The sequence below is a fragment of the Oryx dammah genome, unplaced genomic scaffold (assembly GCF_014754425.2).
Source record: "Oryx dammah isolate SB20612 unplaced genomic scaffold, SCBI_Odam_1.1 HiC_scaffold_17, whole genome shotgun sequence".
Classification (NCBI taxonomy): domain Eukaryota; kingdom Metazoa; phylum Chordata; class Mammalia; order Artiodactyla; family Bovidae; genus Oryx; species Oryx dammah.
This window is the reverse complement of record NW_024070201.1, coordinates 79,564,926-79,590,815: the sequence shown is the minus strand read 5'-3', so window position 1 is coordinate 79,590,815 and position 25,890 is coordinate 79,564,926. Positions and strand designations below refer to the sequence as shown.

Sequence of the window (25,890 nt, the reverse complement as noted above, 5' to 3'; positions counted from 1 at the left end):
CAGCCCAAGCTAACGCAAGCCTGGGACTCTTCAAAGCCCTGTCCTGTGACAATCACAAGGCTTTTCTCCGCCCCGTCGGTGACGGAAAACTCGTGACTGGAACCTGAGCGCCGGGCGAGCGCCGAGGAGCCACGGCGAGGGGCGGAGCTACAAGCCCAGACCGCGAGGAAGCCCCCGACGGGCGGCGCGTGCGCAGTCTCTCGCCGCGGGACCTCCTTCCCGCCGCTGAGACTAGGAAGCGGGACGCCAAATCTGTCCCCGCGCAGCCGCCGCCGCCGGGTGCCGAGCGGGGCGGCCGCCCTCTCCGCGGCGCGCCTGCGCACGTCCCCACGCACGCTCCGGCGTACGGCGGCGGCCAGGGGTCGCGAGCCGGTGGAGGACCCGCGCGCGGAGGAGCCCGGGGAGTCGGCGCCTCTTCCCTCCCTCTCCCATTCCCCTCCCCGCTCCCTCCCCCCCCTCCCCAAGAATGTTCCGCTACGAGGTGAGCCGCCGCGACCGGAAGTGACCCCTCCCTCGCTCCCGCGCGAGCCCCGCTCTCCTTCTGTCTCCCCCTCACGCGCGACGGTCCCGCGCCTCTGGGGGGGACGGGGCTGCCGGGGGGACCCGCGGGACCCCGCGGAGGGCGTCGGTTCTGGGGTCGCGGGTTTCAGCCGCGGGGGGTGGGGGGGCGGGACCGCCCTGTCGGTGGCCGGCGGAGAGGGCTGACCTCTGTGTCGGGCTGGGGCGGGCCCGTGAAGCACCGCGACCACGCCGCCCCCCGGCCCCGCCTCGGAGGAGCGCCGAGGAGAGAGCCTTGCGCCCGCAGCCGGTGATTCCCGTGGAGGAGTCACTCGGGAAAGGCCGGAGACGCGTTTCCCGCCCTGGACTCGGAAGCGTCTCCCCCTCACCGACGGGCGATCGTCGGACCCGGGGGCCCGGCCCTGCCTTCTGCCCGGGGCCGAGGGCTGTTTACTGAAGAGGACTGGGGGTCGGGGAGGGGCGTGTCCCGCAGGAGTTCCTCGGGGGCGAGCGGACGGAGACGCGGGCTGGGGGAAGGTCGCGGGAATGCAGGAGCAGTCGAGAGCCTTGGCGCCGTCGCTCACTCGCCGTGTGACCTCTAGCGACTCCTGATCCCTTGGACTGTTTCTGGGACTTGCAGAGCTGACAGGGTTGGCCTAGGTGATCCCTAAGAGTCTCTCCAATTTGAGTAGCAGTGATTTGGTTCCATAGCGTTTTGTGATTTGCGAGTGCTTCGAGAAGTTGCCTCGGATGTGGAGGCAGTCGCCTGCTTGTTTCGTGTTGAGTTTGGGAGGACTTAAGATGGGTAGACTGGCCCCTGAAGCTTTCTTTTCGTTTGGGAACAGCCTCGCAGAGAGGTGGTCAGTCAAGGTATATCAGAATGTGCCTGCAGAGAGAGTGTGGATTTCCGACCCTGAGTCTTTGAAAACTGCGGACACATAGACCTTCTATTTGATGGGAATGGCTCAAGATCAAACTGGCTTTATGTAAATATGGAGAGAAGCGATGAGATGCAGTAGGCAAAGTTCCCAAGAAAACTTGGGAAATTAATCAGTTGAAAAGTGAAATGAAGGGGGAGGGAAGAGAGCGTTTAGAACACACCTAGGTTGTTATGGTGATATCTAGCATTGTTTAGCAATATCCAGTGTTTGTCTAAAACTTTGCCTCCTTTGAGCCTCCCAACACCTCTGAAGGAGGTGGTATTGTCCCTGCATTACCACTTAAAGAGATTGTGGTTTAAAGTCTTAACACAGCGTGAGACACAATAGGTGCTCAGGAGGTTTTGAATGAATTAATCAGAAGGGGTGTGGCTTGTCCAGGTTGGCATCGCTTGTAGGAGAGACTGAGCTTGAACTTGTCACATCACAGTTTTTCAAGAGTTCACTGTGATTGAAAACTTAGCTTTCTCTTTTACTACCAAATTTGAGCCTATAGGAAAACAAAATGTGTGAAGGAAAATGAAGAAAAAGCTTTAAAAGGGATTAATAGTTGAGAATATGACATGAACATGGGGAAGATGAGAATTTCAGTGAGAAATAACTCAGGCAAAATAGTAAAGTGTTCATTTTCAGTTGTCATTTAACAAGTGATGGAAAGGAAGTTGCAGGCCTAATTTCTTGGTTGCATGAGGAAATGCTATTATTAGAGCCTATAATAGAGAAATGGAAGTTTGGGGGAAGAGGTTAAATAAATAGGAAAGAGAAGCTGAAAGAAAAGGTACTGAATCTTCCAATGTCAGGGAAATTGGGGGGTAGAAAAAATGCCATCTGTACAGAAAGTTATAATGAAGCTATTGTGTTGATTGGTAAGGTAAGAAGAACATTTTTAGAACATTTTGAAAATGAGGTTGTGAACTTCCTGAATAGCTAATCTGTTTCTCTCTTTTTTTTTTTTAGTCTTTGGAGGATTGTCCTCTGGATGAAGATGAAGATGCATTTCAGGGCCTGGGAGAGGAGGATGAAGAGATTGATCAATTCAATGATGATACATTTGGGTCAGGTGCAGTTGGTAAGTGGCAGCTTTCTTTTCTCATGTCTTGGTCTCCTGCTCTTTTCAAGTGCTGCCTGTTATCAGCATTGATACTTTTGTCTTAGCAGGAATATCCTCATTCACAGAGTTGGCAGACTTCTATTCTCCACTCCAAGCAGCTACCCTGTTCCTCTGGGCTTCTGTTTGCCTCACGTACAAAACCAGGTGTTTTTCTAAGCCGTTTCCCTTCCAGCTTTATGATCTGTGGCCCTCAGTTGACACTATGGGAAAATCAAGTGATTAGAGAAGTGCACATTTTATAAAGGCTTAAAATAATCCTAGAAGAAGTAAATATTTATTTGTGAAACGTACAACTTAACTAGTGGACTAGGAGAAAACTCAAATTCAGATACGTATGTTTTAAAATTTAGTTGATCAATAGTATATAGCATGATCCTGCTGTTGTACTGTAGTATATTCAGTTAAATAGTTTTTGATTCCAAGAATTTTGGTGATAGAAAGTCTTCATAAGTTAGAGAAGTGCTGTGCACAGATGAGATTTTCTCATCCCTGGAGATAGATAAATATTTCGGGAATTGGAAGAGGTTAAAAAATTAAAGAGCCAAACTAAACTAAAGGTCACAGTTATAATTACTGAGATGAGAAATTTAGGGAGCAAGTTTATATGATAAAGTTTGAAATTTGAGTTTCTAGAACAAGCATACTAATAAGTTAAAATTAAACTATAGGGAATTCCGTGGTGGTCCAGTGCTTAAGACTGAATTCTCACTGCCAAGGGCCCCAGGTCCATTTCTGGTTGGAGAACTAAAGATCCATCATGCGGGAGGCCAAAAAGAGGGAGATGCAGCTATCTTTGCTTTGACTGCTGCTGCTGCTGCTGCTAAGTCACTTGAGTCGTGTCTGACTCTGTGCGACCCCATAGACGACAGCCCACCAGGCTCCCCTGTCCCAAGGATTCTCCAGGCAAGAACACTGGAGTGGGTTGCCATTTCCTTCTCCAGTGCATGAAAGTGAAAAGTGAAAGTGAAGTCGCTCAGTCATGTCCAACCCTTAGTGACCTCATGGACTGCAGCCTACCAGGCTCCTCCGTCCATGGGATTTTCCAGGCAAGAGTACTGGAGTGGGTTGCCATTGCTTTGACTGATGGTGTTGAAAAAAACGATGACCGCATTTACACTGGGATGTGTGAATATGTGGAGTTTTTTTGAACTCTGTCTAAGCAACAAATATTCAAACTTAAGTAGTAATAAGAAGAGGAAACTTATCAGTTTTGGGTAACCCCAAAATGTTGAATATCAAAAATAAACCAGAAGTTTAAAAATGTATTGGTTACTGGTTTTGCAGTGACCTAAATGGCTTAAGTTTGTTTAAGCTTAGACGGAGTTGAGTGAACTGGCAAAAATGAAAAAATGTTCTTTGTTCAGAGTTTACAGAATTCACTGGAGAACTAAAACTGCCGCTTTTGGTAGCAGGAAGAGGAGTATTTAAGGTGGAAGCAAGGCTCATTACAAAAGGGAACTGAAGACCTTTAGGATTCCAGCTGTAGTTAAGGGAAGAGCTCGTCCCAGAGGGTGATCTAAGATGCTGTTCTTTCTCCAGGGAGATCACAGGGAAGGGGGGAAGAACAGAGAATGACAGGAATAGGGGGCTGGTGGGAATTGCAGATTATATCTGAAACTTTAGTAAAAATCTATAGAATAAAATAAAGCTACAAACAAGTGTGTGCTTGCTTCTGGAACTCTTTCTCTCTTAAAATAGTGTACTGAATGTTACCATTTTGTAGCAAATTCGTCTGCATTAAAATGAAGTATATTAAGACGAAACATAGTAAATGTCCTCAGTTTTGAACCTGGGCTGGAGAGAAATTGTCTTGCCTTCTCCCTGACTTCTAGAGTGCTCGAATTTTTTCTGAGTTTCTCCCAAGATAAGGAAAGTACTGCCTTAAAAGAATTTTAAAGTATGCAGAATTGTGTTTTATGGGATGGAAAGCAAAAAGTGCACACACATTGAAAAAGCCCCTAGGGTTACACAGTAAAAGAACAGGTTGGTAAAAAGGTAAGAGCAGTGAAGTAGCATGTGGATAGGGGAGCCCATTTCTGTACCCTGAGGCACGAGGGTGATTAAGGACTTCTTGGTCTACAGAGTCTGTAGTGGAGAAAAGATTTCCAAATGTGAGCCCATAACATTGAGACAATTGTAAGGTTAAAATCCTAGTTCCTCCTAACACCTTGATATAAATAGTATACAGATTTATAAAAAGAAAATTTCTAAGTCCACCTGTGATTTGTTTAATATACTTCCACAGATTGGTAGAGAATTTAAACAAGGAAGTAGAATGTTAGACCTATGACATATGTTTTGACTTGATGGTTTTTAACTCAAGGAGTGAGTGTCTTGAGTCTTGAATAATACCTGTTAATACAGTAGTTATTTTAAGTCGCTGGCTACAAATGCTCTGATGTCACCTTTCTGTAAGAAACTAGTCAGTGTCTTTGCATGGAAAAAAACATTTGCATCATCTTTGAGCAATAAATGGGCCACAGTAAGCTCAACTCATTCTCTAAAAATGAAAGCTTACACTTCCAAGGTACTTATTAGATACTCGGGACCATTCTAAATGTTTTATATATATTATCAATCCTCATAGCAACCTTATGAGGCAGGCACTATTATTAATCGTCATTTTAGCCAATGAAGAAGGAAAGTGGCAGAGAGGTTAAGTAACTATAAATACGATCCGTGTAAACTACGAGTTCTGTTTAGGAGTGTATGAGGGATCCTGGGAAACCTTCTGCCCCCATGTGGAGGTATCCTCATTCTTCCTTCCTCCTTTTTACTGATAGCTGCTGAAATCTTTAGAGACTGAGACTGCTCTAAAATTAAATTAACTGTACTTCCTTTTTATTTTGTTTTTATTCAGATATATCCCAGAGACAAATTTGAAGGGAATTGCCACAACAAGTACATGTTTATGAAAGCAGACAGGGTTTTAGTAACTCACATCTGGGTATAGGTTAACTTTTTTTTAACGTTTGTATTTATTTGGCTGTACTGAGTCTTACTTGCGTCCATGAGAATCTTCACTGTGGCATGTGGGATCTAGTTCCCTGACCAGGGGTTGCACCAGGGCTCTCTGCATGGGAAGCACAGAGTCTTAGCCGTTGGACCACCAGGGAAGTCCCAGAGTATAGGTTGATTAGTTGAAGGAAAGTAGGTATCTCTTTCCCTTCATTTCTCTTGTTGTTTGTTTCCCCTACCCTTCATCATTTTGACGAGTGTGGGTTGAAGTCAAACAAGGGCATGTTTAAGTAACTATATTTTTCAGTCATTCAAAGAAGATACAGAGTGAAGTGTCTTTTTACACCAAGGACATGTGTGGCCTCTGACATTGCTTCAGGTGATTTTTCACAAAACAGGAAATACCTAAAATGATGATGATGGTGTTCTGTGGCATAGATTTCTTTACTTAATGTTTGAAAAAATAACAATTCACAACAGAGCGTTTCTTACAGAATATGGCTATTAATCTGTTTTTTAAATTAATTACTAAGGACAAATAGATTATCATCTTTGATGAGACATATAGTAAAGCTTCCCTGGTGGCTCAGACAGTAAAGCATCTGCCTACAATGCAGGAGACCCAGGTTCAATCCCTGGGTTGGGAAGATCCCCTGGAGAAGGAAATGGCAACCCACTCCAGTACTCTTGCCTGGAAAATCCCATGGACCGAGAAGTCTGGTAGCTACAGTCCATGGGGTCGCAAAGAGTCGGACACGACTGAGTGACTTCACTTCACTTCATAGTAAAGTTAGTAAATAGGATTATGAGAAATGAATGAAAACTCTTCTACATTAGAATTAATCCATTAACAAATCAGTGTCTTAAATTTTGGTAATATGTTTTCAAAACATCCCATAATTTGGGATTATAGACTCTCTTTTTTTTTTCCCCTTTTTTTGGCACTGTTGAGTCAATAAGGTTGGAAAAACCAGTTGGTCCTTCAGAGCATGCTTAGCTTACTCTTCTTTAGCAAAGATGACACCAAATATTAATGTCACAATTGATTTTTGATTATGCTAGTCCTTGTTTGTTTCTAATAACCGATAACTTAGTACTGTAAATTTTTATCTAAACTAGATTTTTCCCTTACTGTACATAGTACATTCAGATCTGCCACAGTCCTCCAAGGCTAGCAGTGGTTCTGAGCATATCAGGCTATAAGTTTGGAAATCCCACTTAACCTTGTTTTTATCAGTAGTTATGTGTTTCTACTTTAAAAAATTTAACATTCCTGAAGAATTGTGGGGAAGTTTTGCTAAGTTACGTATTTGTATAATGTTTACATTTTTTTTAGCAAACATGTATTAGTAAACAGGAAAAAAGAGTAAAGATACTTTTAACAAGTTGCATACGAAAGTCTAAATCTTTTTTTGAAGTAGCTACCATTTATTACATCCTTTGTATATACCAGACACTTTTTTTTTCTTTGTGTGTTGTTTCCAGTCCTCCTTTCTTTAAATGAGATGTATAGAAAAATTAAATGGGGAGGATTGTCATTAAGGAGAGTTTTTCAGAATTGTGTGTTGTGATGTTAGTTATAAAGAGAATTACCTATTGTGTCTCTGTGTCGGATTTCGCAGAACATACAAAACTAAAATAATAAAAATATGTAACATGTGCAGCAGAATAATACATGGGGTTTTGGTGCGTTAGATGAGGCAAAGGTAAGAATTGAAATGAAAAGATTATTTAGAGAAAGCATCAGTGAGGAGGGAAAGAACGGTGTCTGAATTTGAATGCTAAAGGCAAAATAGTAGCGCTTTCATGATGGAGGTAGGAGGGAATGAGGAGTGGTGTGGTTAAGGAGCCTGGAATGAAAGGTGATGGAGGTGAGGTCTAGTTCTGGAGAAGCTGATAAAGGCTTCTGAAGATTTTCATCTGTGAAATAATGCTCTGTCAGCATAAAGAATGAGAAAATTACCTAGTATCCGTGATACAGACTCTATAGTAGTGTACTGAAATGGCGGCAGTTGAAGAAGAGGGCTGGCGCTCACCTTTCCCCTGACACACTCGCAGTAGCCTCCCAGCAGACCTCCATGCTTCCCGTAGCACGACCCCCTTCTCCCCAAATCTGTTTTCAGCATGGCAGCCAGGTGGATTCTTTCAGCAAGCCCAGCCACATCCTGACCTCTGGGGGTCCCATTTCAGAGCAGCTCTAAAGGACCCCCAAGAGCTTCCCCCAATCCGCACCAACCTCATTTTTCTTCTACCCTCACCGTTGTTCGTTCCAGTCCAAATGCAGCCCTTGCTGCTTCTGAAAATTGTCAGTCTCTCATCCTGAGTCCTCTATACTGACCGTCCTTTCTTTGCCTGAGACATTCTTCCCCTAGATATCCACGTGGCTAACCTCTTAACTCCTGAATTTTTGCTCAGATGTCACTTTCCTTGTCTGCTTCTTAAACGGCGATGTATGCCGTGCACCTAGAACAGTGTTTGTCACGTAATAGATGCTCAGAACGCACCAATTGGATGAAATGAATGGATTTAAAAGCTTGTAAAGAAGATCACAGTTATCTAAGAGAAACGTGTATGCTAGCATGAGTTTTTGCCTAAAATGTCACAGAATCTCAAACCCACTGGTTGTAGTATACGCATATATCACCAATTTAGAAATCCGTTTCAGAATATAATCTAGATGCCATTGCTAATGTGTTAATCTATTTCTTTGAATTTTGTAAATTAGTTTGAATTTAATTTTTTTGAAAATTAGTTTGAATTTTATTCCTGATAGGATGTTTGTTCTCAATGGTGAGAAGCCCACTTTAAATGTGCCCCCTTAATTTAAACCTTTTTTCGTGTGTCTAGGTGGAAATTTAACTTCCCATCTGTCTTCTGGAGCTGGAGTTGTTTATTGGCCGACAGAAGGACTTCCTGAAACTTCTAATTCCAATATGAACTCTATTTCTTTTTCTGATTTCCTCATAGATGATGACTGGCAGGAAGCACATGAGCGCCTGGCTGAGCTGGAGGAGAAGCCGCCTGCAGCAGTTAATGAACAAACAGGCAATGGAGAAAGGGATGAGATGGACTTGTTGGGTGACCATGAGGAGAATCTGGCAGAGAGGCTCAGTAAGATGGTGATTGAAAATGAACTTGAAGACCCAGCTATCATGAGGGCGGTACAGACCAGGCCAGTGTTGCAGGTAAGTGGCTGTGAGCTGGAGCAGACTGGTAATTGAAGTAGAGAGTATTGGGCTTTGCTATTGCTACTTCATTTACGATACCAAGAGAATTACACGTACCATAGAAATTTGATGGTATTGTTCTTATAGCAGTCCTAGAGATGAAGTTGGGGTATAAGGTATTTTCTAGAATGCTGTAGTTTCTTTATCCTCAACAGTTGCAGCTCTTTGGGAGCTTTGTTCACCACAAACTGCTAAGTTCCCCAGAGAGCCTGCACTATTCCACACTTTGTGTGTGTTTTCCTTTCTTGCTAGCCCCAGCCAGGAAGTCTCAATTCCAGCATCTGGGATGGATCTGAAGTTCTGAGGCGAATCCGAGGACCCCTGCTTGCTCAGGTATTAAACGTTTTCGCATTACATAAAATTCCTAGCGTCCGCAACCTGGCTCCTGTTGTTGCCCTTCCCTTACTGGAGCGCTGTGCAGCCGTATGTGCTCTGCTGGCCTTGTGTTGGTCACATCGTCCAGCAGCCACAGCTGAACCTCAGACTCCATGGTAATGCTCACTTGATTGTGCTTTCCTTTGAAATGGTTGAAAGGGAGCCATTGGAACATGAAAATTTTGGTAGCTTATGATCTCAATTTCAATTAGAGTCATTTTAGGGGCGTCCCAGGTGACGCTAGTGATAAAGAGTCTGCCTGCGGTGCGGGAGTTGCAAGAGACGCGGGTTCTGTGCCTGCAGAGGGAATGGCGGTCCACTCCAGTGCTCTTGTCTGGACGACTGACGCACGCACGCACGCATGGTCAGGCCCACCTGTCAGGACAGAGCAGATGGCTGTTGGCCAGTGGTTGAGGGCAGTGGGAGAGGTGACTGCAAAGGGACAGCGCTGAGGAAGTTTGGGGAGCGACAAAGCTTCTGAGTCTTGATTTTGGTGGCAGGCCCATGACTCTGTGCATTTACCAGAAGTTAGTTCTATACGCTGCAGAGGGTAAATTTTACTGGATATGAAATAAAACTAAATTAAAAATTGAAAAAATAATTTCTCAAGGTATTGGGCATCTGTAAAGGTGATTAAGAGATTTCGAGCTAGCTAATTTTTTTAACACTACTTCCTCAATTAGGAAATGCCTACAGTGTCTGTGTTAGAATATGCCTTGCCTCAGAGGCCCCCCCAGGGCCCAGAAGACGATCGGGACCTTTCCGAGCGCGCATTACCAAGGCGGTCCACCTCGCCTGTCATTGGGAGTCCTCCTGTTAGAGCTGTCCCCATAGGCACCCCACCTAAGCAGATGGCTGTGCCCAGCTTCAACCAGCAGGTACCTCTCATCAACAGGCACTCAGCCCAGGATACTGGGAATCTGGGCAAAACTCTTTGGGAAATGTGCTGCTGGGAGGAGGGTGGAAGTGTGGGGTAGGCTTTAGATTAAAAAGAAAAATAGCCGATTAGAGGAGAAGTTAGCGCAAATAAGAGACACATTCCCCAATGCCCTTGGCTGCTGCTGCTCCTGTTGCTGCTGCCTTTTAATTGGGGGAGAAGAAGGGTAGTTAACCACATTTAGTGTGAATATCCTTTTGAAAGTGTTTCGCTGGCTGCCCAAAACCTTGGCAGAGAGGTAGCTGAAAGCTGGGGGGAGTGGGAACACACAGCGCTGTCCACATCCCTTTTTACCTTTAAGATATCCCTGCTTTCCCTAGAGCCTGTGCAGTCCTGTTCCATAGACTTCCCTCCACCTGAAACCAGCAGCTGGAAAGGAAGGCCAATGTGGAAGGTATGGGGGGAGGGTGGCATTGGTATGGCCTGGTTAGGCTCGATCTCCTCTGAAATGGTGCAGCCACAGCGGCACAGAGAGCTGAGCATGGCGGCCATATCACAGGGCTGCAGAGTAGGGCCTAGTCAACCCTCCAGCTTCCTTACCATTCCATCTCCCTCACTGCTACCAGAACATATCCTCTGGGAGAGAATTTGCAAGTCAGAATATCTGCTGGTACCTCCCTCAGATAGCGTGGAAGGGTGGGGATAACTGGAGAATTAGCTAAACCTTCCTCAGTTAAAAAGTGGCACATTGCTTGGTATTTGTGAGAGGAAGTGACCGAAGGTTCTACACGTGGACCGAAGCCATAGCAGTTTGCTTGGAAGTAGGGCTTTGCATTGAGTTCTGTGTCTCTGCCAGTACTCGAGGGGAGGGAGCACAGGTGGGGGGAAAACTGGCTTCCCTGAGTGCCGTTGCATGTATGCTTGTCCTCGCAGATTCTGTGTCCAAAGCCTGTCCATGTTCGGCCCCCAATGCCACCACGGTATCCTGCTCCCTATGGTGAGAGGATGTCTCCAAACCAGCTCTGCAGTGTCCCGGTACGTCGCTCTGCACCCTAGTGAAGACGTGCAGTGTGTGTTTTCTCATCAGTGTATCGATACCTCCTAAATGATGCAGGTTTTTCATAATCTCCGTACTTGAATTTCTGGGTCTTAGGAGTGCCCAGGTCAGGAGACATGGTTCATCTTGCTCAGCTATCTCTTCCCTCAGCTCATCACGTATCTTTAAAGATCTAGACCCGAAATGATCTGGTTTCGTGCTGTTACACTCCCTCGTTTGACTGCTGCTTTTTCACGTTACATAATCCTAGTGCTTCGTAGCTCCTAGCGTCACTCTCTCACATTCCTTCAGTGGACAAGTTCAGCTCTACCCTTTAAGAGTTTTCCTGTCCATGTCTATTCTGCATTTCTGTTGAGTTCCTCTGTTATTTCTCTGTTTTTACGGTACAACCGTAATGTTTTCTTTTCCTTTTCTTTTTTTTAGAACTCCTCCCTGCTGGGCCACCCTTTTCCCCCTAGCGTCCCTCCTGTCCTCAGCCCCCTCCAGAGAGCACAGCTTCTTGGAGGAGCACAGGTAAGCATAGGATTAGCTCAGCCCGTAAAGAGCTCGCCTAACTTTCCTAAGGTTCGCTAGCTCACATCCGTCCCTCCCCCCCTTTTTTTTTTCCTACTAATCAGTTCCTACTGCCTCTTCTTTCTTCCTGCCATTACTTTCTCAAGCAAAGTTATTGATGGAAACAGTATTCACTGTTCTGTGGATGAAAGTAAGGGGACCTGCCAGTCAACTAAATCCAAGGTCTTGTTTTTGCAGCTACAGCCTGGACGGATGTCTCCCAGCCAGTTTGCACGGGTCCCTGGATTCGTGGGCAGCCCACTTGCCGCCATGAACCCCAAGCTGTTGCAAGGGCGAGTTGGGCAGATGCTCCCCCCTGCGCCAGGCTTCCGCGCCTTCTTCAGCGCCCCACCCCCCGCTACACCACCACCTCCGCAGCAGCACGCCCCTGGCCCAGGACCCCACCTGCAAAGTCTAAGGTATACAGAGAAAGTGCAACTGTCGGTCCCTTGTCCGCTGAGTCTCTTGATTGTTGACATTTAGTGACAGAAGGTAGCAGTCTCCTTGCTATTTTCAAATGATGTATTTTGAGATGTTATTTGATCCTCAAGTTGGCAAACACAGAAATGTTGGATGGTCTCCAAGGTTTCGTATGAATCACATTTCCCTCAAGCCATGTGCTTCCTGGGCTTCCCAGGTGGCTCAGTGATAGAGCTGCCTGCCAGTGCTGGAGAGGTAGGTTCCATCCCTGGGTCGGGAAGATCCCCTGGAGAAGGAAATGGCGACCCCTTCCAGGATTCTTGCCTGGGAGATCCCATGGACAGAGGAGCCTGCTGGGCTATAGTCCTTGGGGTCACAAAGAGTAGGGCACAACTTAGCAACTAAACAACAACAAGATGCTTCCTACTTACATTTGCACATTAATAATCACCTTTTTCTGGAGAAGGCAATGGCACCCCACTCCAGTACTCTTGCCTGGAAAATCCCATGGACGGAGGAGCCTGGACGGCTCAAAGAGTCGGGCACGACTGAGCGACTTCACTTTCACTTTTCACTTTCATGCATTGGAGGAGGAAATGGCAACCCACTCCAGTGTTCTTGCCTGGAGAATCCCAGGGACGGGGAGTCTGGTGGGCTGCCGTCTAGGGTCGCACAGAGTCGTACACGACTGAAGCGACTTAGCAGCAGCAGTCACCTTTTTCATTTCTTCTAAAGTTTCTTATGTCTCACGTATCCATTTGATACACACACATACATGCGCCAAGTGCTTCTCACCTAACAAGAATTACCTTACACTAAGGAACAGAGAGGGAAGTCCCTGAGGATCTCGTGGTTAGGACTCAGTGCTTGCACTGCCATGGCCCAGGTTCATTCAGGGGAACTGAGATCCAGCAAGCTACATTGTGCAACCGAAAAAAAAAAAAGAGGAACAGAGATACAGATGCTGAGTTGTCAGCTAATCTCAGTGCTTCCACTGGGATTTTATGATAGAGGTTTAAGTTCCTGCTTCAGTGAAATTGTGTTTTATTATATATCACATTGTCTCAGGGTTCTCCTGAGAAGCAGAACCAATAGCATATAGATAAATAAAGAAGAGATTTACTTTAAGGCATTGGCTTACATGAATGTGGGGCTAGGAAGTCCAGAATCTGTAGGGCAGGCCAGCAAGCTGGACATTCTGTTGGAAGTTGTGGTTGCAACCTGAGGTCTGAATTTGTAGGGCAGGTGAGCAGGCTGGAAACGCAGTCAGGCCTTCCTGTATTCTAGTCTTGAGGCAAAATTCCTTCTCTGGGAAACTGGTTTTCCTTTTAGGGCCTTCAAGTGATAGGCAAGTCCCACCCACATTACTAGGGCCATCTCTCTATTTCTTAAAGTTAGCTAATTGTAAATGTTAATAGCATCTATAAAACACCATCACAGCAATATTTAGATGAGTGTCCAAACAACTGGGTGTCTTAGGCAAGTCGACATATTAAATTAACCGTCACGTGTATTTTCAGGATCATTTCCAAATGTGAATTTGAGTACATTAAATTTAGTTAGAGACTTCTCTTTAATAGCTAGGAGCAAAGAGAATTAAACTAGCTTACTGCTGATTCACTCAGATTTTATGATTGTCTTCTTAGGAGTTGAGAATTGTCTTTCATGGAAGACATGAAAATACAGCTATGTCTTCCTTCTGAAAGATCTTCTTAGAGTAGACACCAGCATTCTTGTGGGTGAACCTGTGTGAAGTTATCCAGTACTGATCACAGTCTTTAAAGCTTCAGGTCATCAAAAGGACAGAACTGAACATCTTTCCCTTTTTTCTTAGATCGCAGACCCCAATGTTTAGACCCGACACAACCCATCTTCATCCACAGCACCGTCGGCTCTTGCATCAGAGGCAGCAACAGAATAGAAAGTAAGTACTTAACCTCCTCTTTTGTGGTTTCTTAATTTAGGTTTTATTTTTGCCTGATTTAGCTTACTTTTTAAGTAAATTTAATCAATATTAGCTTATTTCAGCTGGCTAAGTCAGATCATATGTGCTAGTTTATGTAGTGCACAAGCTTTGAATGACTAGAGCTTTTCAACTTATTTCCAAGTTAATGTAATTCTGAAATGCAGTTTAGATCTGGGGTGGGGGCTGGTCAACATATTATACTCACTCCTTACCAAGTCCTTCCCATACTTTTAACTGCATTTTGTTTACCATCTCGGCTCAGAGGTAATCTTGAAGTATAGTCTCTAGCATTACATTTGGGTCTTATGTAAAGCCAACAGTCACTTTGTTTTTGCCTCTGTTTAATCCTCATTCAAATATATATTTATATATGTGGCCCCAGCTGTGTACCAGCTACTGTGGTCAGTTTGGGAGATTGAAAGAACAAGACATAACATGCTCTTGCTTTCATGGAGCTTATATTTTATCATCATTCTTATACGTAAAATAAGAGAATTAAACATAACTTTGAAGTTTTTACAGCCTTCCCTTTTATGGTTCTTTGTGTATAATTTCCTTTTTGTTTCAAAAAAAAAATTCTGGAATATTCTTTGCAGAGGTAAAAAACTAGTATGGGCCTTTAAGACACAAAAAATACAAACCGTAAAGGAAAAGATTAATAATACATTGTCTGTTAAAATACAAAGCTTCTCAGGCCTGCAGTTGACATTATGGTATTGTGCATTTCAGAATTTGAAAGGGTAGATCTCATGTTAAGTATCTTACCCCGCCCCCAAGGCCCCCAAAAGGGAAGAAGAACAAAGGGACCCAAGGAGTGGGTGGATATGTCTAGTGCCCTTTTTATGCTGATGGCATGACAAGTGTTTGCATTTGTCCAGACTTACCAATTTCTATACATTAAATTGTACATTTCTTTGTACAGCAGTTAGCAGCAGTTATTTGTAAAGGTGTTTACAAATATTTTTTATGAAATTGTAAAAATATATTAAACTTCTGTGTAATAAAAGGCATCAAACACAAGCATGCAGTCTTTCAGTAGAGGAAACCTAAATGGCTCATAAAAACACAAAGATTTTCAGGCTCACTTGTAATGAGGAGAGTGCAGATTGAAATTAGATAACCATTTTATATCCTCAGACAGCAAAACATGAAGTGTCTCAACACTGTCGTCGTTAGCAGGAATGGAATATATATAGCCTTTGGAGAGAGAATTTGGCAATAAACAATAAGGTTTATAATGTAGATACATTGAATCCCAGCAGTTTTACTTTTCAGAATATCCCTGGGGGGTATGTTACCAATGTGGACAGGCATGAAACACATAGTACTGAATAAGAATCGAGGAGCAGAATTTTATGCCTAATGCCATTTATGTGAAATGGAAGACTACTGTGTGATATGTAAAGGTAGATGTACACGTAATAGAAGTATAAAAATATTTCATGAAGGATGTGTATCAAAGTCAGGATAGTGGTTCCTGTAGGAAGGAAGGGGGGCTGGAAAGTGATCGTGAGGGCTGTAGGAGGCCCCTCAGCTGTAAACGTAGCACTGTGTTACTTGAATATTTTACTTTTTAAAAATTTGAAGCAAATTTGACCAAATAAGTTTTTCATTTAGACCAAATGGTGAATAAATGGATTTTTGAATAATGTTTGCTGGACCTTTCTATGTGTTTAAAGTATATTATAATTTTCAACAAGTTAAGTATGTAGACTTGGAATCAAGTTGGCCTGTGGTCACACCTCTCACTGCTGCCAGGCGTACTGCTTTGGGCAAGTTACCTGATCTCTTCTGAGCTCAGTTTGTTGTCTTAAGTGGGGAAAATAAACTTATGGACCTCATAGGGTTATTATGGGGCGTATATACAAGTCCATAGGAGAAGGTGCTTAGCTTATGGTAAGGCACCCAGATCTTAGTTTAATCCTCTGATTAGGTATTGCATAGCTCCTTCCTCTCAAATTTTGTTAAGATTCTATTCTTTTTCACTTTTAATAAAAGCAAAGGAGAATTTTTTTTTTTGAGTTGGCCTGGTTTACTCCAGTATTTTTATAAGGCATAATTCCTGTGTCCACTCGGAGTGCCCGTGACCTGTATTTCTTTCCCAGTCAGCATCGGAATCTCAACGGTGCAGGAGACAGAGGGAGTCACCGGAGCAGTCATCAGGATCATATCCGGAAGGACCCGTATGCCAACCTCATGCTGCAGCGAGAGAAGGACTGGGTCTCTAAAATTCAAATGATGCAACTGCAGAGCACTGACCCCTACCTGGACGACTTCTACTACCAGGTGTGTGCTCTGGGCCGGTGCCTGATGGCCTCTGCTGCCAGGTATGAGCACTGACCCCTACCTGGACGATTTTTATTACCAGGTATGCACTCTGGGCCAGTTTGAAAGGTAAGCTTAGTCGCTTACCCTGGTGAAGGTACTCATTTAAATATTGGTATAATTTTTTTCTGAGGTAGTCTTCAAGTGGGTAAGAATTTTGTCCCGTTTTTCAAGCTGAAGAATCTCTCACAATATTCACTGAAAGGTTTGCATATATGCCTTTTCTAAACTGTAGAGACTCTCAAACCAATATTTTCAAATCTTTTTGGCATCAATAATCTGGTTCTTAGCATTAAGAATTTTGGCAGTCTAACAATGTTTCCATTGATGCTAATTTTGAAGGCTGGGATTTTTTGATAAAGTAAATTCTTCACAATCTGACAAAAGTTAAAAGCCAGTACGTATAGAGCGCGAGCGGCAGTGCTGCCGCTGGTGTAAGTCGCTCCATGATAGAGAGCGGCCGTGCTCTGCGCTGGCTGCAGCTGAAATCCTCTTCTCACGTGGCAGAATTACTTTGAAAAACTGGAGAAGCTGTCAGCTGCTGAAGAAGTGCACGGTGACGGCCCAAGAAAGGAACGCACCAAGCTCATCACGCCCCAGGTGGCCAGGCTGGAGCACACCTACAAGCCAGGTGAGGCGGCCGTCCCCACGCCCACGGCAGGGAGACCCGCTGTGTGGATGACGGGAAGGGGACGTGTGAGACCGATGCGCACGGCACACTGTCCCTGACAGGTGCGGAGGCCCACTTACTCAAGCGTGGACTGAATAGTTTGACAGATGACCTTTTAAGTCCATTTCTGCGTGAGATTCCATGACTTTTTAAAATGTTATAATTTCTAGTATCCATAAAATAGATAAAGGGGAAGATACTTCAGACTTTTTATTATTACAACCAAAAAAAAAAATGGAGAAGGATAGATTTTGATAAGAGATTGCCTTAGATAATACATGGATTTTTGTAGTGAATTTTTAGGTCCGGAGTAAAGACTAGAGAACATTGGACCTCCCTGGCAGTCTAGTGGTTAAGACTGTGCTTCCACGGCAGGGGGCTTGAGTTCCATCCCTGGTCAGGGGAACTAAAGTCCCCACATGGAACACAGCGGGGCTTCCCTGGAGGCTCAGCAGCAGAGAACCCACCTACCGTGCAAGGGACAGAGGAGACGCGGGTTCAATCCCTGGGTCAGGAAGATCCCCTGGAGAAGGAAGTGGCAACCTGCTTCAGTATTCTCGTTTGGGAAATCGCACAGACAGAAGAGCCTGGCAGGCTGCAGTCCATGGGGCCACAAAGGGTCGGACACGACTCAGCAACTAAACAGCAAGCCATTGCAGCGGGGCCAGGAAAGAGACTGTGATGATCTTCGCTGAATGCTGTCTGCATGTGTTGCTGGGTTTTTACTTGTTGGCAATTTTTTGTCCTTGCAGTGCAGTTTGAGGGCTCTTTGGGAAAGCTCACTGTCTCTAGTGTGAATAATCCCCGAAAAATGATTGATGCTGTTGTGACATCTCGGAGTGAGGATGATGTAAGTAGCCACAGAATTGTGTGTTTAAGGAAGTCTGGGTCAGCACTGCTTCTTTGACGGTCCCTGGGTTGGAATCCTAAGGCAGCCAGGCAGAACCTGGGGTGGCAGGAGCCTTTGAACTGGGTAACCCTGGCCACAAACAGCATTAGCTGTTTATTCCAGTTTTTAAAACTATCATTTTCTTTGTGTTTAAGATTTTCCTATGATATCTTCATTTTCCATTGCATTCTCTAGTACCTTTTGCTTATCTATGAATTTAGGTAACAGTTTATGTGTGGGTTTATTCAGTCAACTCTGTGACCTTTGTCCCCATTACTTTTGTTTGATTATTAATCTTCACAGTACTGTCACAAATAGAATTACCTATAGAATTTACCAGCAGTAAATAATTCTTAACATGGTTAAAGGGTTCATATTGAAAAGTCTTGTCTTTTTTTTAGGAGACAAAAGAAAAACAAGTTCGGGACAAAAGACGAAAAACCCTTTTCATAATTGAGAAGGTAAGTTTTAGAATTGCTAAAGTTGCTGTAGTTAGTTTCAATTTAGCGGACTGTGAAATGTATGTGTACACAACACGTGGGAAAGTAAACAGTCGGTTCATGTCCTGTGAATTTAACTAATGTACCTGTTTGTGTAAAGTGCCTGTTGTACAGGGCATGCTGGAAAGGAGTGTGGTTTACCTCGCCTGTGGCCTCATGGAAAGAGCACTGCAGTTACAGTCAGAAGTCCTGGGCTTTTGTCCAAGCTTGTTCAGTTAGTGGCTGAGTGTTTTAGGGCAGGGCATCATTCTAAGAAAATGAAAAGAAAAATTACACTGTTCTGCCTGTGAATGGATTGTCTGTTCAGTCAGTTCCCGTATATTTATTGACCATTCCCTGGGTGTTGGGCGCTGTCCTGGGTTCTAAGGAAAATCAGTGGTAGGCAGTTAGTGCTGAACCATACAACACCGTGTTGTGGGGCATAGAGTATAGGCGTTAAGAGCACAGACTCTGAGAACAGGCTCCAAATCATTTCTCACCAAGGCTGTGACTTGAGGCAAGTCATTTAACCTTTCTGTGCCGTCTTTGGTTTCTTACTCTTTGAGAATGAAAGTGGTGAGGGTCTCCTCTCACTGGGCTGTGGTGAGTATTCCATGAGTGAGTGTTTGCACGGTGCTTAGAGTGGGGCCTGGGACCCTGTAGTCGTTAGCTGTTTCGTTTTCACAGATGGAGGCATCACGGATGTGGTGGCGCGCGTTGCTCACATTACTAACAGGGCTGCTGCTGGAGACTTTGGAAAGTGGATAATCGTTTCACTACCATCGCCTGCTGGATTAGTGGTCAAGAAGGGGCAGGGAACGATTCCTGAAGGATGTTTTCTTTTTAAGTTGTTTGACAGTGTTTCTCTGGGTTTAAGCGAGCAGGTTTTTCCCTCTCACTTGTACTTCTGTGAGCTTTCGCTCTGGCTGCTAGTCCTGGACGGCCACGTTGCGTGCCTCATGCTGAGTTTGCTGAGGCCCACTTTGTCTCTCCCTTAGACCTACAGTTTACTGCTTGATGTGGAGGATTACGAAAGGCGTTACCTCCTAAGTCTGGAAGAAGAGCGACCTGCTCTGATGGATGAAAGAAAGCACAGAATTTGTTGCATGTATGACAACTTAAGGGGGAAATTGCCTGGACAGGAGAGGTAAGAATTGTGTCCTTTGGTAAAAACAGTAGTCTTGCTAGATTCCTTTGAGCTTTATATATTCTACCCTTACCCTTCCTTACCATTTCAGTAAGCTCAGAGTCCTTCCTTTTGGCCTAACTCAAATGCCACTCCATATAAAACATTTTAGAATCTTTTTGAGCCTGGGGGCGGGGGGTGGAAATCTATGTATCTTGAATTCATTTATTTAGCAAGTACCTCTTCAATACCTATTAGGAACAGTGCTGGACGCTGGAGACAGTGGGAAACATTATTTAGTTTCTTTTGTTGAGCTTATAGATGGTATCTAGTTTATGCTTATTAATGTTCAACCGTGTAATCTTTATGTATTTTCTTTCCTACTAAGATGGAAAGTGTAAACATTCATGCTTTCTTGGGATTGCCATACAATTCTTATTTGCTGTGGAAGCCAGTCAGTCTTCCAGTGAAGACTAAGCTTCTTAGTATAATTTCTCTGTCTCTCTGTCATCTCTCTCCCACCCAGTATCTGGAATAGAATCTTGCTAATGGTAAATGTTCTAGAAATCACAATGTTTATTTGATGAATGCAAGAGGACGCTCCCTTTGTCTTTGCCCATTCAAGAGAATTGATGACTCTTTTTGAAAAGGACCTTCTTTTTAGCACATCTTTTCCGGAGTTGGACTGACAGGGAGCTTGGTTGAATAAATCTGAGTTTCTCCGTAGATTGGACTGTTATGTAGCCAGTAAAATCTGTAAAGTATTATGTATTGCCATGGAAAAGTGTTCATAAGTTTTCGAGTGAAAAAAGTCAAGTAACAAGCCACATAAATTATGTGGATCCCCCCCTTTTAAAAAATGAAAGATAAAAATATATAATACACGGCAAAAATGCCTTCAAAATGATAACACTAGTAAATTATCTCTGAGATTATGAATATTATTATTTATATTTATATATTTTCAGATTTTGCTGTTTTAACCATGTCATTTGTGTAGTTACTTGAAAGTTAATAAAGGAAATCAGTGCCTGTAGTTAGATTAGTTTTTTTAATGTACAATTTTTGAAATGATTTTCAATATTCATGAAAGAATATTCGAAGAATTTCCTTTTTATTATTTGGTTGAGAGTTGGTAAAGTAATTCTCACTGTTTTGTAGTACAGATCATTGCAGGGTAAAAATGAATGCAGTGTCTTCATCTGGCAACATGGAGGAGGAGAAAGGGGGTTTCTGCATTGTTTTGCTGACCCGAGCTGGCCTTCTCTTCCCCGCAGCCCAAGTGACGACCACTTTGTGCAGATCATGTGCATCCGAAAGGGGAAGAGAATGGTGGCCCGGATCCTGCCTTTCCTCTCCACAGAGCAAGCAGCCGACATTCTCATGACAACAGCCAGGAACCTCCCCTTCCTCATCAAGAAGGACGCACAGGATGAGGTGACCCGCCATGTGGGGTCCTCTTTCCCTTGGGTCTTCACAGTGGATAAGACTTCCAGAAGCCAAACTTCTTATTTTTCCCCCTTTTCCCTTTTGTGTTCTTTTACCTAATCTTTGGCTCAGTGAGTATTTAAAGCAAAAACTACTCCAAGCCTATATTTTTAATGCTACTTCTTCATCTAACAGACCATGTCCCTAAACATGAGGAAAGCAGTAATTCCGTCTTCTGTGACAGTTGTTAAGCTGTGATCTGTATTAGAACTGCTTTGGAAGCAAAGAGTTCAGCTCTACCCTAGACTTGCTGAATCTGTATTTACAGAGAGAAGATCAGGCCCCCAGCTGGGTCTGACTGCTCACTATTTGCAGTTCATGATCTTGCTTACCTTATTGGATATAAAGTATCATTCATGGGCTGTTATTAGTGGCTTAACACTGACCTGTACGCTTACTTCAATGGTGTCCCACAGGAATTGGGCCAATGCTTTTAAGCAGTTTAAACTGGGCTAGAATATGTGGGTTCTTTTTTCTTTATTGTTTGTAGTAGTATTTTAGATTTTATTTATTTTTTACTGTGCTGGGTCTTTGTCGCGTCATGGGTGTTCCTCTAGTGGCGGCAAGCAGGGCCGCTCCAGTTATGGTGCTCGGGCTTCTCTCACTGCAGAGCACAGGCTCTCGGGGGTGTGGGCTTTAGTAGTTGGGGTACACCGGCATAGTTACTCAAAGGCATGTGGGATCCTCCCGCACTGGGGATCAAACCATGTCTCCTGAACCGGCAGGCAGATTCTTCACTGCCGAGCACTAGGGAAGCCATGGGCTAGAATTTGAAATGTGATTATCAAGTTTGTAAGAATTGCTCTCTGCTTATTCCTATCATAATACTTGAAAGATTAGCAAAATTTGAAATAGTATTAGAACTTCAAAGCAAGAAATTTGATACAGTTAGCACAAAGGGCTAATATCATTAAGTATGAGATTCAGAATAATAGAATTTATGAGAATGAACCCGAAAGATGTGAAAATTATTCTTTCTGAAATAATAGACTTGAAAGAGTTTCTTTACTCAGCAAATACTTACTAAGCACGTCTATGTCCCAGGCACTGGTCAGGTCCTATAAGTATAGCACCTAATTCTTGGTGCTAGGAGTTAGGAACCCAGAGAGGCCTGCTGTAGTGGAGCTCACCTGCTACTGAGGAAAACTTGGTTGAATTTAGAGGCTAAGATTTTACCTGTATGTGTTAAAGAGTAATAGACCACATCTGTAAATACTGTTTGTTTGAAGTAATAGCAGGTTCCAGGTCTGAGGCATAAAACGTACAAGATAATTATGGAGTATCGTGTCAGAAACCAAGAGAGCTGAAAGATTCCAATGGTTCTGCATGAAAGATGCACAGACCAACTTGAAGGAACCCCCTTTTGGTCACAACGGGATAATTTGTGTCAGAAACAAAAATTAACACCAGTGCATTGCTGTAGATTGGATATGTTTAGTGAGTTCATAATATGAAAAAAATGTACCAAACACTTTAAGAGATTGCTTGGCCATCAACTCATTATTCTGAAAAGTGGTAAGTAAAGGAAAAGAAGCATTTATCCTGCCACCTTACAGCCAAATGTCAAGGTGACTAGAGTGTTGATATTAGAAAGTTCTTCTTTACAGAAGAATTTCAGCTAATAAATTCCAAAGAAACGACAAAATGGCCGTTTTACAGCTCCTGATGGAAAAAACAGTCTGTCTGGGCAGCAGCCATTACTGGAGCTGAAAGCGTGAGGTCAGAGATGAATGGGGATTTTCTCATTTCTTTGGTTGGGGCAGGCTGACCACACCTGAACCCGCAGACAACCTCAAGCCCCACGGAGGGGAGCAGTGTGCCTCCTGACACCGCGTGGAGGGAGCTCTCAGCTCTCCACGGGTGTCCTTGCTGCGCACCGCCCTGCCCCCTCTGCTGAACTCGAGTTCAGTCAAACCTCTGACCCTAATTACCAGTTTTTATGGGGGAAAGCCTGAAGATTGGGTCATTCTTAAGTGATACCACAGAGGTGCCATTAGCCGGATTCAAACTATGGGACAAATGACCCAGTTTCTTCAAACAAATGGCAAGGAAAGGAGATGGGCAAGTGAGAGAGGGCCTGCTAACAGATTCTAAAAGCCTTAAGGCCACATGCGACGTGCTCCTAGACACTTCTGAGCCAGTTGGACTACTTTGAGTTTGGAGTGGTTATTAGATGATCGTTAAGGGGTTAAACTTCCACAGGTACGATAACATTGTGACAGCAGTGAAGTATTGCTGTTTATGAAAAAGATGATGTGATACGGGAAGCACGTAGATTTAATGAGGTTGGCAACCTGTTACTGATCGAATTGTTGAAGTGTGGTTGTGGGTAACTGGACTTCACTGTACTGTTGTTGGCACTTCTGTGTCTGTTTAAAAATGCTTTGGGCTTCCCAGGCGGAACTGGTGGCACCGAGCCACCTGCCAGTGTGGGAGGCACAGGAGGCGGGGGTGCAGTCCCCGGGCCGGGAGACCCCTGGCGGAGGGCACGGCCACCCGCTGCAGGATTCTCGCCTGGAGAGTCCCCTGGACAGAGGGGCCTGGCGGGCTGCGGTCCCTGGGGTCGCACAGAGTTGGGCACAACTGAAGTGACTTAGCACGCACGCAAGAATGATTTAATTTTTAAAGCTCTGCTTATTTAGGAGAGTCGACCATGAAAAGGAGTCTCTCTGTTCTTGATGCTACTTAAGGCAGAACCAGCCTTCGTTTTTCATGCCATGGTCATGGAGTGCTGGAAGCACCCTCGACTCGAAGTGTCACAGCCTCGTGACAGCAGCCCTGTGTTTTAATTTCCCAGTCTGGGCCTTATGGCAAAGCAGAAAGAGTGAACTAGCAGGCTGGAATCCAACAGCCTTGAATTCTGGTTCTAGCTACTAGCTTTGTGACCAAAGTCTGGGTTTCTGATCACTTAGCTTCTCTGATCAATAAATGTTGATTGATCATTTCTCCATTTCCTCATTGAGCTTTTATAAGGATAAATCAAGATACCATTAAGTCTGAAAATACTTCTCAGTAACTCTCTGACTCTCAGAATTTACCTATGTTAGAGTGCCTCTCACAGTATATTAAGTTGACAGTTAACTCACGGCTTCTCTGTATCTTAGACCCCTGAGGGTCTGTCCTGTTTATCCTATGTTTTTAGCCCATAGTGCCTGGTACATTGTAAGCATCTGAGTATTTGTAGAATGAATACCGATGTTCTATCATGTATCTTGCTCTGTATTTGAGAAGTGATTTTGCACCCTTGGTTCACACCAGTAATGATGTTCCTGTGCGCATGGAAAAAATTCTCAGCAGTTAACATGGAATCCGCTGCTGAGATGCTGGCAGTATCTGCCGGACTTGTCAGGCTCCTTTGTTACATCTTGCCTGGGGCAGTGAGCACCCCTCCATCCCTGCCCACTCAGGGGTGCAGCAGAAGCAGCAGTTACCAGACTGTGATGGCCTGTCCGTTCTGTCTCCTGGTAGGTGCTGCTGTGCCTGTTGAGTCCCTTCTCTCTCCTCCTCTACCATCTTCCACCAGTGACCGTCACCAGCCTTCTGCAGCAGCTGATGAACCTACCTCAGAGCGCAGCGGCCGCAGCTCCGTCCAACCCGCACCTCTCCGCCGTGCTCCAGAACAAGGTGAGCCCTGAGCCCTGCGAGCCTTCTCAGTCCGAGGCACGGGTACAAATGGTGGCTGCTGTGGCTGTCGTGGCGGGAAACAGGAGGGTGAGGGGGTTGCAGCTGTAACCTCAGCCGGGAGCTCCATTAAGCTCATGGTGACAGAAGCTGGAGATGGTAGTGATTTTCACAAGACAGGGTGCTCTGTACTGCACGTGGAGAAAACCCGGTTTGTGTTGGGGTGCAGACTCCTTTGGTCCCCTGCTGTGCCATCCGAGCAGTGGCTGCCACGCTTGCGTCCTCAGTGGGTGTGGAATTTAGAGCTCCCCTCTGCACCAGGAGGAGAGGTGGGTTTAGAGGGCTGAAGGGTGTGAGGGAGCTGGCCTCCTCACTTGGACCTCTCCCCGGAGCTCTAACCACCTACTTCTACTTAATCTCAACGGCTAGCTTATAGTCTCACGCCACACCCGAGGGCAGGGAAAGCTGGCAACATCTCTGAGTTCACGCCATTGTCACCACGGGTGAAGTCAGATCTAGTAGGAAGAAAGAGGATTAGGTAGGTAATGAGTGGTCTTTGTCACAAGACATCCCAGTTCATATTTCATTTATATCAGATTAAAGGTCCAGAGACTCCCAGGAGTTGATACAGAAGGAGAGTGGTGAGCTTTTAGACAGGGCAGGTTTCCACTCCTCCTCGGCTGCGTCCTAGGCTTGTGACCGTAAACAGATCATTTCACTTTGCTGAGCCGGTTTCCTGATCTATAAAGTGGAGGTGATGTCAGCGTCCCTTAGATGAGCAGGCAGCCGTGAACAATGCAGTTTAATGCTGGGTACACGGTGGCGCTCACTCGGGACCATCTGTTATAGTAAAGGGACAAGGAGACCCAGGGGGAGTTTCTTCTGGCACCTGAAAACCCGGAGAGCCTGGCTGGAAGGGCAGTGAGCGCCTCAGGGACGGAGAGGGCGGCGGGGCCTTGGGATGCGAGACAGGGGTCCACGTTATTCGGTCCCTTAGCTTTATTTTGATAAAGGCAGTGCAGAAGCCTGAAGGCAGATGAGATGATGTGACCTGCTGTTTTTCTGACAGTGACAGGAAGGGACCTTTGTGGAAAGGCGAGGCTATCCTCCGTGAGGTGGACTCAGACAGGGGGCTGGAGTGCCAGGACCTGCCCGCTTCCCTCCCTGGGCCCTGACAGCCGTGGCCCACGCGTCCAGCCTCAGCCTCGCCTGTGTTTGCGCCCCTAGAGTCCATGGTGCCTGCTCTTCTTGCCCACGGAGCGAAATGAACATTCATGTGTTAACAGTCCTAGATATGGCGGATGGGTCTGCTT

The 25,890-nt window shown here is 44.9% G+C and overlaps 1 protein-coding gene across 2 annotated transcripts in view; it reads left to right on the top strand.

The window, feature by feature from the left end:
• Positions 1–324: 324 nt before the first annotated feature.
• The window catches only part of PATL1 (PAT1 homolog 1, processing body mRNA decay factor), a 27,374-nt gene continuing 1,808 nt past the window's right edge, over positions 325–25,890 (top strand). The window contains exons 1-16 of one of the 2 annotated variants that reach the window (XM_040259453.1): positions 325–481; positions 2,394–2,505; positions 8,473–8,690; positions 8,985–9,065; positions 9,791–9,985; positions 10,918–11,019; positions 11,465–11,554; positions 11,792–12,012; positions 13,848–13,937; positions 16,085–16,265; positions 16,812–16,935; positions 17,727–17,824; positions 18,265–18,324; positions 19,341–19,489; positions 20,746–20,905; positions 24,425–24,580. In XM_040259453.1, coding sequence (XP_040115387.1) covers positions 467–481; positions 2,394–2,505; positions 8,473–8,690; positions 8,985–9,065; positions 9,791–9,985; positions 10,918–11,019; positions 11,465–11,554; positions 11,792–12,012; positions 13,848–13,937; positions 16,085–16,265; positions 16,812–16,935; positions 17,727–17,824; positions 18,265–18,324; positions 19,341–19,489; positions 20,746–20,905; positions 24,425–24,580 — 2,052 coding nt within the window. In that variant the 5' untranslated portion in view covers positions 325–466. Of the gene's footprint in view, positions 482–943; positions 2,308–2,393; positions 2,506–8,472; positions 8,691–8,984; positions 9,066–9,790; positions 9,986–10,917; positions 11,020–11,464; positions 11,555–11,791; positions 12,013–13,847; positions 13,938–16,084; positions 16,266–16,811; positions 16,936–17,726; positions 17,825–18,264; positions 18,325–19,340; positions 19,490–20,745; positions 20,906–24,424; positions 24,581–25,890 lie in introns of those variants that run through there. The other variant, XM_040259452.1, reaches the window with a different exon arrangement.